General features: G+C 53.0%; 1 protein-coding gene across 1 annotated transcript in view; it reads right to left on the bottom strand.

The window, feature by feature from the left end:
- Positions 1-15,314: 15,314 nt before the first annotated feature.
- Positions 15,315-18,866, bottom strand: part of LOC140207438 (uncharacterized) — a 125,200-nt gene continuing 121,648 nt past the window's right edge. Inside the window, exons 22-25 of the mRNA XM_072275961.1 lie at positions 17,974-18,144; positions 17,648-17,818; positions 16,197-16,364; positions 15,315-16,041 (exon numbers count right to left, since the gene is read on the bottom strand). Coding sequence (XP_072132062.1) covers positions 15,957-16,041; positions 16,197-16,364; positions 17,648-17,818; positions 17,974-18,144 — 595 coding nt within the window. The 3' untranslated portion in view covers positions 15,315-15,956. The remainder of the gene's footprint in view (positions 16,042-16,196; positions 16,365-17,647; positions 17,819-17,973; positions 18,145-18,866) is intronic.

Below are 18,866 nucleotides of genomic sequence, written 5' to 3' on the forward strand. Positions count from 1 at the left end.
GTGCGGAGAGAGCTTCTCTCTGTGTCATATCTCTGTGGCATCTCAACCTTTTTTTAAGAAAATGTCTTTATTATAAATTCAATGCTACAATATATACAAAGTAAATAAGACACAATTAGCAAACAAACGACATTAAATGAAAATCTTTCCATTTCTGTGCATGACAGCGCTAATGCCCCGCGATGCCAAACGGTCTTCTAGTCAACAGAGAGAAAGGCTGCCGCGGTCCCAGATTCCTGGAGCAGGTTCATCAGGTCCGGACGAGATGGACATCGTCCTGAATGGACCGGGACTGTGTAAGATTGGTCATAATGGATCTTGTAGTCTGTGCACAATAGAGAGAACGGACGCCAGTTCTTTAGCAGGCGGAAGTCTCTCTTCTTGGGCAGGATGACCACGAGAGCTGTACGCCATGACAGACGTATTTCCCCGGTGCCAAAGGTCTCCCCTCGAACAGGGGTATAGTCTACCCCCAGGACATCCTACAACGCCAGGTAAATCTCTACACACAGTCCATCTAAGCCAGAGGAATTACCCCTCCGGAGTTGCCAAAGGCCAGTGGACAGCTCCTCCCGAGTCAAGGGAGCGTCCAGGCGCACTGCGTCCTCTGGGCTGACCTTAGGCATATCTTTCCAGACCTCATTGCATGCCCCTGCTTTTGACGGATCCGGCGAAAATAAGGACCGATAGAATGAACGGACTTCTTTGTTAATTCCGTTGGGGTTCGTGATGGAGAAGCCATCGGCAGCCAGTAACCCCAATAACTGCTTTTGAACTCCCAGCCACTTCTCCAACGAGTAGAAGAAGGGTGAGCCACGGTACAAATCCTGCAGCATTTGAATCCGTGACCTCACGTACGCACCTCGGGACTGCTGGAGCTGCAGATTCCTTAATGCGTCCTTCTTCTCCTCGTATTACTGCCATAGTTGTTGGTCTCCAGTGTCGGACCAAGACGGAACTCCAGGCCAAGCAACGCTCTCTCAAGCCGCTGAACCTCAGAGACCTGCCTCTTTGTCGACCCCCTACTGTACTTCCGACATAAAAAACCGGAAGCCGCAGGGAGCAGAGCTCTCTCCGTCTCTCCCTCCAGGTGACCCAGAACGCTCGGAACGAATTCCGGAAACGGCTATCCTCCAGTAGCCGGTTGTTAAAATGCCAATACCCGGATCCCAGCCAAGGACACAGAGGAATAAATTCCATCCACACAAGGTGATGATCCGAGCACGACACTGGCCGCATGGAGGACGCCGACACGCGGGAGATGCAAGCCCGAGAGGTATACAGGCGGTCTATCCGGGAACCTCCCTCTCTAGATCTTCTCAAGAAGGCGCCAGAGTCGGGGTGAAGATTCCGCCAGCTGTCCACCAAGTCAAAGGACCCGACTAGCTCCTTTAACTTTTTTTGCCGATGCTGGGTGGCGTTGGAGGCCCGAGCGGTCATCCACCTCGAGGGTACAGTTGAAGTGGGCCAGTGAAGGAGAGGAGCTTTGAGGCTTTGACTCAAGAGGCTTCGAAGAGAAGAGGCGGAGGGCAAGCTAGCTCGCAGGTAGTTTTTACAATGTCTCCTGAAACGGTGATGTGCATCTCATGTGAGATGTGGCATTCTTGGAGGAACTCCCCTCTCCCGCAGAGTCACATCTGCCAGAGGTGCATACGGCTGGGCGATCTGGCAGACCGTGTACGGTATCTGGAGCAGCAGCTGGATGACCTTCGACTCATAAGGGAGAATGAGGCAGTCAAAGATGAGAGCTACAGGGAGGTAGTCACACCTAGGCTGTCGGAAGCAGGTCGTTGGGGTGACAGTCAGAGGGATGAAAGCGAAGGTGACCAGACAGGTAGTGCAGAGCACCCCTGTAGCCATTCCCCCGAATAATAAGTTTACCGTCCTGGATACTGTTGGCGGGGACGACAGACCAGGTGTGAGCGACGGTGCCAGTGCCCCCGGCACTGAGTCTGACCCTGTGGTGCAGAAGGGTGGGTCGGAGAAGAGGAGAGCTGTCATCATTGGAGATGATATAGTCAGGGGAGCAGACAGGAGATTTTGTGAACGTGAGAAGGACCCCGCATGGTTTGTTACCTTCGGGTGCCAGGGTCTGGGATGTCTCTGACCGGGTGCACGACATCCTGGTACGAGAGGGAAAGCAACCAGAAGTCGTGATACATGTTGGGACCAACGACATAGGCAGGAAGAGGGATGAGGTCCTGAAGTGAGAGTTTCGGGAACTAGGCAGAAGGCTGAAGAACAGGACCTCAAGGGTGATGTTCTGAGGATTGCTGCCAGTGCTACATGACAGTGATGGTAAGAATTGGAGGAGATGGCAGTTGAATGCGTGGCTGAGAAGTTGGTGCAGGGAGCAGGGTTTTAGATTTTTAGATCATTGGGATCTCTTCTGGGGAAGGTGGGACCTGTACAGATTGGATGGGTTGCACCTGAACTCGAGGGGGAGCAATATCCTTGCAGGTAGGTTTGTTAGCATGGTTTGGGAGGGGTTAAACTAATTTGCGAGGGGGATGGGACACAGAGCGATAGAGCAGTGAAAGAAGTGCATGGAGTAAAGCCAGACCTAACATGCAGAGAGGCTTTGAGGAAAGAGAAGCAGAATAAACGGTGTAAAGACAGTAATGTAGAAGGGGCTAAAATGTGCGCACCTCAATGCAAGAAGCATCAGGAACAAAGGTGATGAACTGAGAGCTTGGATACATACATGGAATTATGATGTAGTGGCCATTACAGAGACTTGGCTGGCACCAGGGCAGGAATGGATTCTCAATATTCCTAGATTTCAGTGCTTTGAAAGGGATAGAGAGGGCGGAAAAAGGGGAGGAGGGGTGTCTTTACTGGTCAGGGATACTATTACAGCTACGGAAAGGGTGGGTAATGTAACAGGATCCTCTTTTGAGTCAATATGGGTGGAAGTCAGGAACAGGAAGGGAGCAGTTACTCTATTGGGGGTATTCTATAGGCCCCCTGGTAGCAGCAGAGATACAGAGGAGCAGATTTGGAGGCAGTTTTTGGAAAGGTGCAAAAATAACAGGGTTGTTATCATGGGTGACTTTAACTTCCCTAATATTGATTGACACCTGCTTAGTTCCAAGGGTTTAGATGGGGCAGAGTTTGTTAAGTGTGTCCAGGACGGATTCCTGTCGCAGTATGTGGACAGGCCGACCAGGGGGTAATGCCATACTAGATCTGGTAATAAGTAATGAACTGGGTCAGGTCACAGATCTCTCAGTGGGTGAGCATCTGGGGGACAGTGACCACCGCTCCCTGGCCTTTAGCATTATCATCGAAAAGGATAGAATCAGAGAGGACAGGAAAATTTTCAAGTGGGGAAAGGCTAAATATGAGGCTATAAGGCTAGAACTTGTGGGTGTGAATTGGGATGAAGTTTTTGCAGGGAAATGTACTATGGACATGTGGTCGATGTTTAGAGATCTCTTGCAGGATGTTAGGATTAAATTTGTCCCTCTGAAGAAGGTAAAGAATGGTAGGGTGATGGAACCATGTGTGACAAGTGAGGTGGAAAATCTAGTCAGATGGAAGAAGGCAGCATACATGAGGTTTAGGAAGAACGGATCAGATTGGTCTATTGAGGAATATAGGGAAGCAAAAAAGGAGCTTAAGAAGGGGCTGAGAAGAGCAAGAAGGGGGCATGAGAAGGCCTTGGCGCGTAGGGTAAAGGAAAACCGCAAGGCATCCTTCAATTATGTGAAGCAAAAAAGGATGACAGGAGTGAAGGTAGGACCGATTAGAGGTAAAGGTGGGAAGATGTGCCTGGAGGCTGTGGAAGTGAGCGAGGTCCTCAACGAATAATTCTTTGCGGTTTTCACCAATGAGAGAGAACTTGATGATGGTGAGGACAATATGAGTGAGGTTGATGTTCTGGAGCATGTTGATATTAAAGGAGAGCAGGTGTTGGAGTTGTTAAAATACATTAGGATAGATAAGTCCCCGGGGCCTGATGGAATTTTCCCCAGGCTGCTCTACGAGGCGAGGGAAGAGATTGCTGAGACTCTGGCTAAGATCTTTATGTCCTCGTTGTCCACGGGAATGGTACCTGAGGATTGGAGGGAGGCGAATGTTGTCTCCTTGTTCAAAAAAGGTAGTAGGGATAGTCCGGGTAATTATAGACCAGTGAGCCTTACGTCTGTGGTGGGAAAGCTGTTGGAAAAGATTCTTAGAGATAGGATCTATAGGCATTTAGAGAATGAGAATCATGGTCTGATCAGGGACAGTCAGCATGGATTTCTGAAGGGCAGATCGTACCTAACAAGCCTGATAGAGTTCTTTGATGAGGTGACCAAGCATATAGATGAGGGTAGTGCACTGGATGTGATTTATGTGGATTTTAGTAAGGCACTTGACAAGGTTCCACACGGTAGGCTTATTCAAAAAGTTAGAAGGCATGGGATCCAGGGAAGTTTGGCCAGGTGAATTCAGAAGAGGCTTGCCTGCAGAAGGCAGAGGGTGGTGGTGGAGGGAGTACATTCAGATTGGAGGATTGTGACTAGTGGTGTCCCACAAGGATCTGTTCTGGGACCTCTACTTTTCGTGATTTTTATTAACGACCTGGATGTGGGGGTAGAAGGGTGGGTTGGCAGTTTTGCAGACGACACAAAGGTTGGTGGTGTTGTAGATAGTGCAGAGGATTGTCAAAGGTTGCAGAGAGACATTGATATGATGCAGGAGTGGGCTGAGAAGTCGCAGATGGAGTTCAACCCGGAGAAGTTTGAGGTGGTACAGTCTGGAAGGACAAATTCCAATGCAGAGTACAAAGTAAATGGCAGGATACTTGGTAGTGTGGAGGAGCAGAGGGATCTCGGGGTACATGTCCACAGATCCCTGAAAGTTGCCTCACAGATGGATAGGGCAGTTAAGAAAGCTTATGGGGTGTGAGCTTTCATAAGTCGAGGGATAGAGTTTATGAGTCGCGGTGTAATGATGCCGCTCTATAAAACTCTGGTTCGGCCACAGTTGGAGTACTGTTTCCATTTCTGGTCACCTCACTATAGGAAGGATGTGGAAGCATTGGAAAGGGTACAGAGGAGATTTACCAGGATGCTGCCTGGTTTAGAAAGTATGCATTATGATCAGAGATTACGGGAGCTAGGGCTTTACTCTTTGGAAAGAGGGAGGATGAGGGGAGATATGATAGAGGTGTACAAGATAATAAGAGGAATAGATAGAGTGGATAGCCAGCGCCTCTTCCCCAGGGCACCACTACTCAATACAAGAGGACATGGCTTTAAGGTAAGGGGTGGGAAGTTCAAGGGGGATATTAGAGGAAGTTTTTTACTCGGAGAATGGTTGGTGCGTGGAATGCACTGCCTGAGTCAGTGGTGGAGACAGATACACTGGTGAAGTTTAAGAGACTATTAGACAGGTAAATGGAGGAATTTAAGGTGGGGGTTTATATGGGAGGCAGGGCTTGAGGGTCGGCACAACATTGCGGGCCGAAGGGCCTGTACTGTGCTGGACTATTCTATGTTCTATGTTCTAATTCCCCCCCGAGGATGACGCAGTCCCCAGGATCGATGGAGCTCAGCCGAGCGGACAGCTGACAGAATAGGCGGGTCTGCATCACACCGCGCCTCGGAGCATACACATTGATAAAATGCAATGGTACACCATCCAGGCGCACAGCCAGGTGGAGCAGACGACCGGGCACAGCATCTTGGACTCTTACGATTTCCGAATGGAAGGTCGGGGCCAACAGGATCGCCACCCCGCGAGAGCTGGAGCTGAGGTGGCTCACTGAGACCCCGCCCTGTCACTCCAGGAGCCAAGCGGATACGTCCCCAGGGATGGCATGGGTTTCATGCAGGAAACTCACCGCATATCTCCCATCCCTGAGGACTGAGAGATTGTTATGTCTGCGAAGAGGACCCCTGCTGCCGTTTACATTGAGACTAGCTCTGGTAAGTTTCATGTCGGGAGCACACTAGGCCTCAGCAGCTGTGCCCATCCCGGTGAGAGCGGAGGCGCCTTCCACCACACTGTCCGGAAAGAAAGCAAGGATACTTTTTGCTTTCCGGGCTCGAGCGGTACCAGCGACACCCTGTGACCCACCATCCCCCGTAGGAGCGATGCTGCTTCTCCCTCTGATGTCCCTTACCAGGTCATCCAGGAAAGATTTCAGTTGCCGTCTGTCGTTCCCCGACACCGCATTCCTCTTCCCCTTTCCCTTCCGTCTGATGATGACTCTCAGGGACTTCACCAGCCTCGGCATGCAGGACCAGCGAAGCGAGGCTAGTTGTGGCCGATGCTTTGCACCCTCAGAGGTGAGAATGAAATGCTTAATTTCCTCCACAGATATTAATGGGGATTCCTCAGGAGGGGTGAGGATGTCCATTGTCTCACTATCGAAGGAACTCTTCACTGCAGATAGATTCCCAACTCTTCACTGCAGATAGATTCCCCATCGTCCTCCCCGCATGTTCTAATAGATGGCCGCGCTTGTGACCCACACTGCGCAGCGGGTACCTCGCTCTTACCTGCCCGCTCCACCGTCACATCAGCCTCATCCACATTTGCGACAGTGGAGGGATAATATCCAGGGACTCCCTGCAAGCCATTAATTGATGGGTCAGCGTGCATAGAATATCATCCTACCCAGGAGACAAGTATTAAGGGGACCCCGGCACCTTTGGTCCAAGGGATTCACAGGCAGCCTGATGCTGAGAATGAGAGAGCTTTGTCTCCTCTCCCTTTACACTATTCGATACACTTGCTTCCAGGGAGGCACTTACTACTAAGTCCTGGGTGGCGTGCTCCAGGGCTGTCTCATTTGTGCAAACAGGGCTATCAGAAGCTTTCTGCACAACCACACCATCTACCCCAGGCCTGGTGGCTGCATCTGGGGACTCAGGTTTGGAACCAACATCTGCCCAGATTCCCACCCCTTCCTGGGACTCCCCCGCATCTACATCTCCTGCCCTCTTGCGGGAACATTCCCTTCTGCTCTTCAGGCCGGAGGAGCACACAGGTGCAGGATTCACTGATGGGGCGATGCTCTCTGTTTCCATCGCCCCGTCTAACTGCGCACTTCCCCGTGCTTCACGCTCCACTTCAGGGCAAATGGGCGTGAGCTCTGCGGTCTCGGGCACCGACTTCTTAGGGTGTTTGGATTTCTTCGTTGCCTTCTTGCCCCGCACAGACTCCACCCCGTCCCCCACCTGAAAGGCAGGGGCAGGAGCAGGGACAGGGGTAGGGGCAGGGTGAGGGGCCGGGGGCAGGATCAGGGGCAGGAGCAGGTGCACGCGCAGGAGTCGGATCGAGGCAGAGGTAGCTGGGGCACTGGTGCCCGAAGTGGGCTCCCTCGGGTTTCTGGTGTTTGGACAGTCCCTCCGAAAGTGCCCACCTCCCTGCACGCATGGAACCGTGGGCGCTCGGAGATCCAGTACACTTGATAATCTACCCCCTCGTTCCGGACAGTAAACCGGCCCTCAACTTCGTCCTCCCTTTCCAGCTGCATGAATACCTGACGCTGGAAAGAGATTACGATGTGGAGGGTGCGCCTCTTAAATTTGGGACGGATGGCATTTATCTCCGACCTTACTTGTCCCAAGTGGGCTAGTGCAAGAAGCAGGTCCTCATTGGGGAAGAAAGGCTTGAAGTGACCGAAGACGATTCGTTGCGTGGGAGCTGCCACCAGCTCCATCTGCATAAAGATGTTTTCCGCAGTGATCACCTTACTGAGAGCCAGGTGCACCAACTCTCATTCTTCAAATAAAACACTGCCTTCCCGAACTCGTTTTCGGTGGCCAAAATACCACCTTTCCCAACCAAGTTCTCCATGACTTCCGCAAATTGTTCCAGAGTAACGCCAGGATGCAAAATACATTGCACCCCGCTTTCATCTTCCACCGACTGAAGCAGGGTATTCTCCACGGCTGGAGAGGAAACCGGCTTTGCATAACTCCCTGGGTACCGGTCCGGCATGCTAGCACTATGTCCGAATCGAGAAATATGCGACAGTACCGTTTATAAAGTCCTGGAGTGAGTAGAGTAACCGGACGCAAAAGTTTGCACAGCGAATTGCCAGCGGCCGCAGCTGGGTGCTACGCAGTTAGCAACCGCCAACAAACCGAGTCCAGACTGGCAAAAAAACTCCAAACGAAGCTTCCACACTAAACAAGCCTCTCACTCAGATGTCCAAGAGACATTTCGAACCACCTCCAAAGTATCTCACGGACTTAATACAGCAGTTTTTCCTCGATTTCTCCCTGCTGAAGCAGAACAGCTCCTCGCTGTGTCTGATCCCGGGAGTGATGGATGATTCTGTTTGGAGGGAGCTTTACTCTGTGTCTGACCACGGGAGTGTGTGATGGGACGATGTGCAAGGAGCTTCACTCTGTGTCTGACCCCTTTTTTTTTAAACAAAATTCTTTATTACAAATGTCGGTGCTATAAATTTTTACAAAACCAGTGACTAACACATTTACTACAGTACAAACAGACAATACATGTTAAACCAATATATTGCCATCCTCATCAATGATGGCATTTACACCCCGCGGAGCCCAACGGTCCCGGAACATCTCTACGGTCGCCGTGGACTGTGCGTATTCCTTTTCAATATTCACCCGGGCACGAACATACCCCCTAAACATAGCCAGGCAGTCCGCCCGGGGAGAACCTCCTGCACCCTTTTCCAGGAGCCACGGATGGCAATTTTCGCCAGCCCCAGGAGCAAGTTGACAAGGACATCCTCATCCCTCTGTGCCCCCCTCCTTACTGGATGACCATATATGAATAGGGTGGGACTGAAATGCAACCAGAAGGCGAGAAGCAGCCCACGCAAATACGCGAAAAGGGGCTGCAGCCTCACACACTCCACGTACATATGGTACACGGTCTCCTCCAGCCCGCAGAAGTGACACGCGGCTGGGAGATCCGTGTACAAACTAAAGAACTTATTGCAAAGCACCGCTTTATGCAGCACCCTCCAACCGAGATCCCCAAGGTGCATGGGAAGGACTCCCTTGTAAAGGGACTTCCATTGGGGACCCCCCTCACCTCCAGGTGGAAAGACCGACCGCCATGACGTGTCGGGACGGTGGACAAATGTTAGGAAGTGGAGGGTGTGGAGCAGCAGCCCATAAAGGTACCTCCTGCCTGCATCCCTGAATGAGATTGTGGGTGTCGATGAAAGACGGCTCAAGTTGTGTGGATTCGTCTCTCGGGTAAGGCTGCGGGGCCTGGGCCCGACGAGCAGCTCAACTTGAGTCGATCCACACACCTGAGCCGCACCGACATCCGTTGAGGCAGGGCAGGGGTCGGCCAGGACCCCGCCCTCTGCCAGAGGAGGGGATTCCCGGCCTGAGGCAACCATGTTACAGACTCTCAGTAGGTCCTGATAGAAGCCGGGCAGCCTCTGCAAAGCTGCACGGCTGACGCCCGCCGGTGGTAGCTGCATATCTTCGTGAAGACAGCGGCCCTTCCGGAGGAAGAAAGTCGCCAACACGTGCCACCTGGGAGGGTGCTTGGCGTACAGGAATCTCTGCAGAGTCCTGAGGCGGAGAGCCGCCAGCCGTGTGCGTACACACACCAGCGACTGTCCGCCCTCTCCTACTGGGAGACTCAGAACCGCTGCAGAGACCCAGTGTTTCCTGTTACCCCAGAAGAAGTCCACTAGCTTCATCTGCATTCTCGCGACAAAAGGGGCAGGAGGGGCCAAGGTGACCATCCGGTACCACAACATGGAGGCCATCAGCTGGTTTATGACCACCACTCTGTCTCGATAGGAAAGCACCCTGAGAAGGCCTGACCAGTGCCCCAGCCGGGCCATGACCTTTGTCTCCAGGTCCTGCCAGTTCGCCAGCCAGGTCTCCCCATAAGGACTCAGGCAGACTCCCAGATAGAGAAGGCGTCTGGTGCTCCACTCAAAAGCTCTCATCTCCTCCGGCAGGAAGTCCACCTGCCACTGGCCTACTAAGAGTCCGGAACATTTCGCCCAGTTGATCCTGGCGGAGGATGCCGCCGAGAAAACATCTTGGCACTCGCGCATCCTCCGCAGGTCACAGGGGTCTGTCATCATGAGGAGTACGTCATCGGCGTAGGCCGAGAGGACGACCTCCATGTCCGGTTCGCGCGGAACCAGACCTGTCAGCCTTCGCCGAAGAAGGCTGAGGAATGGCTCGACACAGATCACATTCAGTTGACCAGACATGGGGCACCCTTGACGCACTCCTCTTCGGAAGGGAATAGGTCCTGTCAATGATCCGTTAATCTTAACTAGGCACTCTGCGGAAGAGTACAGGAGCCGAACTCGGGCCACAAAGTGTGGTCCGAGCCCAAAAGCCTCCAGGGTGCCCACTAGGAAACTGTGGTCCACTCGGTCAAACGCCTTCGCCTGGTCAAGAGAAAGAAACGCTGCCGGGGACCCAGTCTCCTGGAGCAGGTGGATCAGGTCCCGTAGTAAGTGGACATTGTCCAGGATGGAGCGGCCCGGGACTGTGTAAGATTGGTTAGGATGGACCACCTGTCCAATTACCGAACCCAGACGGTTAGCCATTGCCCGGGCGAAGATCTTGTAGTCCGCGCACAAGAGGGAGACCGGCCGCCAGTTCATTAGCAGGCGGAGGTCTCCCTTCTTGGGCAGCAGGACCACAACAGATCTTCGCCATGAGAGGGGCATTTTTCCGGTGGCTAGGCTCTCCCCTAGAACAAGGCTGTAATCATCCCCCAGGACATCCCAAAAAGCCCGATAAAACTCAACACTCAGTCCATCTAAGCCAGGGGACTTACCCCTCCGGAGTTGCGGAAGGGCAGTGGACAGCTCCTCCCGAGTCAGGGGGGCATCCAGACGCACTGCGTCCTCTGGGCTGACCTTAGGCAAATCCTTCCAGGCCTCATTACACGCCTCAGCATTTGACGGATCAGGCGAGAATAAGGACCGATAGAATGAATGGACTTCGTTGTTAATTCCTTCGGGGTCCGTGATGGAGGAGCCATCGGCAGCCAGCAACTCCACTAGCTGCTTTTGAACTCCCCGCCACTTCTCCAACGAGTAGAAGAAGGGTGTGCCATGGTCCAAATCCTGCAGCATTTGGATCCGTGACCTCACGTACGCACCTCGGGACCGCTGGAGCTGCAGGTTCCTTAGTGCGTCCTTCTTCTCCTGGTATTCCTGCCACAGCTGTTGGTCTCCAGCGGTCGGACCGAGGCGGGACTCCAGGTCAAGCAATGCTCTCTCAAACTGCTCAATCTCAGAGCCCCGCCTCTTTGTCGACCCCCTAGTGTACTCCTGACACAAAAACCGGATGTGGGCTTTCCACAGCCGTAGGGAGCAGAACTCTCTCCGCCTCTCCTTCCAGGAGACCCAGAACGCTCGGAACGAATCCCGGAATCGGCTGTCCTCCAGCAGCCGGTTGTTAAAATGCCAATACCCGGATCCCACCCGAGGGTGTAGTGGAATAAATTCCATCCACACAAGGTGATGACCGAGCACGACACTGGCCGCATGGAGGACGCTGACACACGGGAGACAGAAGCCCGACAGGTAGACTGGTGGTCTATCCTGGAACCTCCCTCTCTAGACCTTCTCGAGAAGGCGCTAGAGTCGGGGTGAAGATTCCGCCAGCTGTCCACCAAGTCAAAGAAGCCGACTAGCTCCTTTAACTTTTTTGCCGATGCTGGGTCGCGTTGGAGGCCCGAGCGGTCCTCCGCCTCGAGGGTACAGTTGAAGTCTCCCCCGAGGATGGCGTAGTCCCCAGGATCGATGGAACTCAGCAGGGTGGACAGCTGACAGAATAGGCGCGTCTGCATCACACCGCGCCTGGGAGCATACACATTGATAAAGTGCAATGGTACACCATCCAGGCGCACAGCCAGGTGGAGCAGACGGCTGGGCACAACGTCTTGGACCCTTTCGATTTCTGGCTGGAAGGTCGGAGCCAACAGGATCGCCACCCCGCTAGAGTTGGAGCTGAGGTGGCTCATGTAGACCCCGCCCCGCCCCTCCAGGAGCCAAGCAGACTCGTCCCCAGGGATGGTATGGGTTTCCTGCAGGAAACTCACCGCATACCGCCCATCTCTGAGAACTGAGAGATTGTTATGCCTGCGAAGAGGACCCCTGCTGCCGTTTACATTGAGACTAGCTATGGTAAGCTTCATGGCGGGAGCACACTAGGCCTCAGCAGCTGTGTCCATTTCGGTGAGAGCGGAGGCGCCCTCCACCACACTGTCCGGAAAGAAAGCAAGGATACTTTTTGCTTTCCGGGCTCGAGCGGTACCAACGCCACCCTGTGACTCACCATCCCCCGTAGGAGGGAGGCTGCTTCTCCCTCTGATGTCCCTTACCAGGTCATCCAGGAAAGATTTTAGTTGCCGTCTGCCGTTCCCCGACACCGCATTCCTCTTCCCCTTTCCCTTCCGTCTGAGGATGACTCGCAGGGACTTCACCAGCCTCGGCATGCTGGGCCAGCGAAGCGAGGCTAGGTGAGGCCGGTGCTTGGCACCCTCAGAGGTGAGAATGATATGCTTAATTTCCTCTACAGGTATCAATGGGGATTTCTCAGGAGGGGTGAGGATTTCCATTGTCTCACTATCGAAGGAGTCCCCCTCCAACCCTTCACTGCAGATAGATTCCCCATCGTCCTTCCCGCATGTTCCAATAGATGGCCGCGCTTGTGACCCACACTGCGCAGCGGGTACCTCGCTCTTACCTGCCCGCTCCACCGTCGCATCAGCCTCATCCACATTTGCGACGGTGGAGGGACAATCCCCAGGGACTCCCTGCAAGCCATTTATTGTTGGGGTCGACGTGCATAGAATATCGTCCTCCCCAGGAGGCAGGTATAAAGGGGAACCCGGCACCTTTGGTCCAAGGGATTCACAAGCAGCCTGGTGCTGAGAGTGAGAGAGCTTTGTCTCGTCTCCTCTTACACTATTCGGTTCACCTGCCTCCAGGGAGGCGCTGACTAGTAAGTCCTGGGTGGAGGCCTCCAGGGCTGCCTCATTTGTGCAAACAGGGCTGTCACAAGCTTTTTGCACAACCACACCAGCTACCCCAGGACTGGTGGCTACATCTGGGGACTCAGGTTTCGAACTAACATCCGCCCGGACTCCCACCTCTTCCTGGGACTCCCCCGCATCTACATCCCCTTCTCCTCTTCACGCCTGAGGAGCAGACAGGTGCAGGATTCACCAATGGGGCGGTGCTCTCTGTTTCCATCTCCCCGTCTGCTTGCGCACCTCCCGAGCCCCACGCTCCACTTCAGGGCAAATGGGCGTGAGCTCTGCGGCCTCAGAGGCCGACTTCTAAGTGTGTTTGGATTTCTTCTTTGCCTTCTTACTCCGCACAGACTCCACCCCGTCCCCCACCAGAACCACAGGGAGAGGAGCAGGGACCGACCCAACCATACGAGTACGGACAGGGGTAGGGGCAGGGTGAGGGGTCGGGGTAGGATCAGGGGCGGGGGCAGGGTCAGATGCAGGCGCAGGTGCACGCGCAGGAGTAGGATCAGGGGCAGAGGTAGCTGGGGCACTGGTGCCCGAAGTGGGGTCCCTCGGTTTCCGGGTGGTAGGACAGTCCCTCCGAAAGTGCCCCACCTCCCTGCACGCATGGCACCGTGGGCGCTCGGAGCTCCAGTACACCTGATAATCTACTCCCTCGTGCCAGACAGTAAACCGGCCCTCAACATCGTCCTCTCTTTCCAGCTGCATGAATACCCGACGCCGGAAAGAGATTACATTGCGGAGGGTGCGTCTCTTAAATTTGTCTCGGATGGCAGTGATCTCCGACCTTACTTACCCTAAACGGGCCAGTGGGGGAAGCAGGTCCTCATTCGGAATGAAAGGCTTAACATGCCCAAGCACGATACGTTGCGTGGGGGCCGTCACCAGCTACATCGGTAAAAAGATGTTGTCTACCGTGAGTCCCCTGCTTAGGGCCCGGTGCACTAGCTCTTCATTCGCCAGATAGAACACCGCCTTTCCGAGCTCCTTTTCGGTGGCCAAAATGCCGCCTTTCCCCACAAGGTCCACCATGGCCTCCGCACATTTTTCTAGTGTCATTCCCGGGCGCAAAATACACTGTACCCCGCGTTCCACCTTCACCGACCGAAACAGGGCGTTGTCCGAGGCCGGGGAGGCAGCCGCCCTTGCGTAACTCCCCGCAGGCCCGCGACTCCCTGGAGACCGGTCCGGCATGCTGGAGCTGTTTCTAGTCCGCGAATTTTACAGCGGTGTCGGTTAGAAGTCCTGGAACGAATCCAATAACTGTCCGGGAAAGTTTGCAGTCGACAGTTCCTCGCTGGCTCGGCGCCAGGAAAGGCTCCGTCGGACTTGCAGAAACCCAGGCCGGGAGAGGTCGAAACGTCCTTTCAGATGCTCCGGCTCTGACACCGGACGAAAATCAGGGAGATAAAGGAGGAGGAACGTTGCCCCGATGTCAATGGAGGGGGGGGGGGGGAACGACGGCGTTTGCCTCCGGTTTTGGAGCGAACCGGCTTCCTGGCGAGCTGCCAGCGGCCGCAGCTGGGAGCTACGCAGTTAGCAGCCGCCGAGAAACCCAGTCCAAACCGGCAGTAAAACTCCACACCGAGCTTCCACACCAACGCCGTCACTCACTCAGTTGTCCAAGAGACTTTTAGAGCCACCTCCAAAGTATTCCACGAACTTTATCCAATAGTTTTGCCTCGATTTCTCCCAGCTCAGTCAGCACAGCTCCATTCTGTGTCTGACCCCGGGCGTGTGTGATGGGACAGTGTGGAGGGAGATTCACTCTGTGTCTGACCCCGGGAGTGCGAGATGGGGCGGTGCGGAGGGAGATTCACTCTGTGTCTGACCCCGGGAGTGCGTGATGGGACGGTGCGGAGGGAGATTCACTCTGTGTCTGACACCGGGAGTGCGTGATGGGACAGTGCGGAGGGAGATTCACTCTGTTTCTGACCCCGGGAGTGTGTGATGGGACGGTGTGGTGGGAGTTTCACTCTGTGTCTGATCCCGGGAGTGTGCGATGGGACGGTGTGGAGGGAGCTTTACTCCGTGTTTAACGCCGATGTTCCATCCCCCATCCCTCCCGTACTTGGGACCTCAGTGGACTCACGTCTGATATTAATCGTTGACAGTATGGAATCACGTCAATTTTAACTGTCTGCGAGGGGCAGGAGAGGGTCAGTTAGCCAGGAAGTGGGTTGGGTGGAGATGAGATCCTGGGCACCCAGACTTTCGCAGTCCGACCTCCCTCAGTCTGGAGCTGAGACGCTACTGTGTCAGTGTGAGGAGCTCCGACCCACTGTTGCATTGCACAGGGTGTAGGGGGCAGCAGAAACCTCAAATGAGACTCAAGTCCGACACCAAGACAGGAAGTTACAGATTTATTGATTTCATCATGACAAATGTAAATTAAACAATGTGTGAGCTGCTGACGGTGCGGGAATAAATAGCCTGCTTCCGACTCACCCAGAGTCACACACAATTAACTGACCGGCGACAATGAATGACACGTTGAATAATCAGTCCCGTTTCTCAGCGTCATTCTGCATCGGGGATAATTATAAAATCACATTTCAGGGCCATGTCCGATATCGCTGCAGATCGAGGGTTACCGCCGAGATATTTGTCGAGTTAACATCATTTTATCAGCCAGACTGCCGAATGCACCGTCCTCAGCAAAGTGAGCAGAAGGATTCTCTCCCCGAATAATCCCACCCCGGGACACCGGTGTCCCAGACTGAGCCCCCCACCACCACCGTTCTCTTTCTATGTAATTCCCCGGCGTCCTACTTGGGGAAGATCTCGGACCCAGATAAACGGCAGAAGCAGCTGCACCATACAGGAGGCAGAAGGACGTCACTGCAGGACAACTTCTGAGTCAGAGAGCGCTCTGCTGGAGCGTGTTCCTTTAGAACCATTTGGAATTAAACCCGGAGCGTGAACATTAAAGGGGAGGGCGGGAAATCGGCCAAAACGTCCCCATCCCGTGGGCGCGGATGTTCACATATTCAGATCTAATATTGCACTCTCACTCCGGGTCTGAGTTTCTGCAGAGACTCCAGTTCCTCCCTCCCGCCAGTTGCATGATTGTTCCACATGCTGAAAGAGATAGATGAATAAAAATGAAATAAATAGCAGTGTCAGTGAGAGGGGACTGGAGTTCATCATTCTACAACACTCACAGACAAATATCAGCAGAAACCCCGCGGATCCCCTGATACTTTATCACATTGAACATGAACACAAACACTCACCCGATCCACGTCAGACTCGGGTGGGTCAGTATGAGGCGGCGGAGAGCGGGGACAGATTCAACATGGAGGAAGTTTGCATTCAGGTCCAGCGCCGTCAGTGATGGGAGTTTATTGAGAACGGAGACAAGATTCTCGGCACCAGAATCTGTGAGACTGATATTGTGCAACCTGGAGATGAGAGAGGGGCGGAAATGTGAAGGACACAGAGAGACAGCAGACGGTACAAATCCCCAATGTTTATCAGTAACACAATTACTGATCACATTATTGAGAAAGTAAGGAGGCATGGGATCCAAGGGAAGATTGCTTTGTGGATCTAGAACTGGCTTTCCCACAGAAGGCAAAGAGTAGTTGCAGACGGCTCATATTCTCCGTGGAGGCCGGTGTCCAGTGGTGTGCCTTGGGGATTTGTTTTGGGACCCCAACACAGTGATTTTTATAAGTGACCTGGATGAGCAAGTGGAGGGATGGGTTAGTAAATTTGCTGATGACACAAAGGTTGAGGGTGTTGTGGATAGTGTGGAGGGCTGTCAGAGGTTACAACGGGACATTGATAGGATGCAAAACTGGGTTGAGAAGTGGCAGATGGGGTTCAACACAGTTAAGTGTGAGGTGGTTCATTCTGGTAAGTCAAATATGGTGCCAGAATATAGAATTAATGGTAAGACTCTTGGCAGTGTGGAGGATCAGAGGGATCATGGGGTCCGAGTCCATAGGTTACTCAAAGCTGCTACGGAAGTTGACTCTGTGGTTAAGAAGGCATACGGTGTATTGGCCTTCATCAATCGTGGGATTGAGTTTAAGAGCCGAGAGGTAATGTTGCAGCCGCATAAGACCCTGGTCAGACACCACTTGGAGTACTGTGCTCAATTCTGGTCACCTCACTACAGGAAGGACATGGAAACTATAGAACGGGTGCAGGGTACATTTACAAGGATGTTGCCTGGATTGGGGAGCAGGCCTTATGAGAATAGGTTGAGTGAACTCGGCCTTTTCTCCTTGGAGCGACGGAGGACGAGAGGTGACCTGATAGAGTTGTATAAGATGATGAGAGGCATTGATCATGTGGATAGTCAGAGGCTTTTCCCCAGGGCTGAAATGGCTAACATGAGAGGGCACAGTTTTATGGTGCTTGGAAGTAGGTACAGAGAAGATGTCACGAGTAAGTTTCTTTACGTAGAAAGTGATGATTGTGTGGAATGGGCTGCTGGTGGCGGTGGTGGAGACGGAAACGATAAGATCTTTTGACAGAATCCTGGATGGCTACATGGAAATTACAAAAATGGCGGACGATGGGTAAAACCTAGGTAGTTCTAAGGTAGCGATGAGCTCAGCACAGCTTTCTGGGCGCCTGTATTGTGCTGCAGGTTTTCTATGTTCTATGTTCTATTAATGTTGAGTGTCTGACACCCAGTAACTGGAACCACAATCTCCCACAGTCTGGTACTTACCGCAGTGTGTGTATTTTACACTCCGGGTTCAACAGAGCCACAGACACCAGCTTCACTGCTGAATCTCTTATAGTATTATCACTCAGGTTCAGCTCCGTCAGAGATCGTTTTGTGCTGAGAGTGGAGGCGAGATCCTCGACACCAGATTCTGTGAGACCGACATTGTCCAGCCTGGAGATGAGAGAGAGTGAGGGTGAAGGACACAGAGAGACAGGAGACGGTACAAATCCCCAGTGTTTATCAGTAACACAATTACCGATCACATTAATGTTCAGTGTCAGACACCCAGTGACTGTAAACACAATCTCCCACAATCTGGTACTTACTCGAGTTTCTGTATTTTACACTTTGATTTCCTCAGAGCCTCAGACACCAGTTTCACTCCTGAATCTCCCAGTTTATTACGACTCAGGTTCAGCTCCGTCAGTGATGGTTTTGTACTGAGAGCGGAGCCGAGATCCTCGGCACCAGAATCTGTGAGACCGACATTACTCAGCCTGGAGATGAGAGAGAGTGAGGGTGAAGGACACAGAGAGACAGGAGACGGTACGAATCCCCAGTGTTTATCAGTAACACAATTACTGATTATATTAATGTTCAGTGTCAGACGTGAGTGGGCCAGTGACGGAATGGAGCTTTGAGGCTTTGACTCGAGAGGTTCTGGCAGTTTTGGCAGTTGGTCTGTGCAATCATGTCAATCAAGATTTGAATAGATCAGCAGTAAGCCGTTGATTAGACAATCAAGATTTGAATAGCTCAGACTCAGCAGAAAGCAGCTGATTGTCAGGTGACCAAACATTTTGAAAAGCTCAAACAGATAAATAGAGGGATAGCTCAAGAGAAGCGGCCAGAGCGTGAGTGGGCCAGTGAAGGAGTGGAGCTTTGAGGCTTCGACACGAGAGTCTTCGGCGAGAAGAGGCGGAGGACAAGCTAGCTCGCAGATAGTTTTTACAATGTCTCCTGAGATGGTGATGTGCCTCTCATGTGAGATGTGGCAGTCTTGGGGGAACGCCCCTCTCCCGCAGAGTCACATCTGCCAGAAATGCATACGGCTGGGCGATCTGGAAGACCATGTAAGGAATCTGGAGCAGCAGCTGGATGACCTTCGACTCATAAGGGAGAATGAGGCAGTCGTAGATGAGAGTTACAGGGAGGTAGTCACACCTAGGCTGTCGGAAGCAGGTCGTTGGGTGACAGTCAGAGGGGGGAAAGCAAAGGT

The sequence above is a fragment of the Mobula birostris genome, chromosome 13 (genome assembly GCF_030028105.1).
Source record: "Mobula birostris isolate sMobBir1 chromosome 13, sMobBir1.hap1, whole genome shotgun sequence".
Taxonomy (NCBI): Eukaryota; Metazoa; Chordata; class Chondrichthyes; order Myliobatiformes; family Myliobatidae; genus Mobula; species Mobula birostris.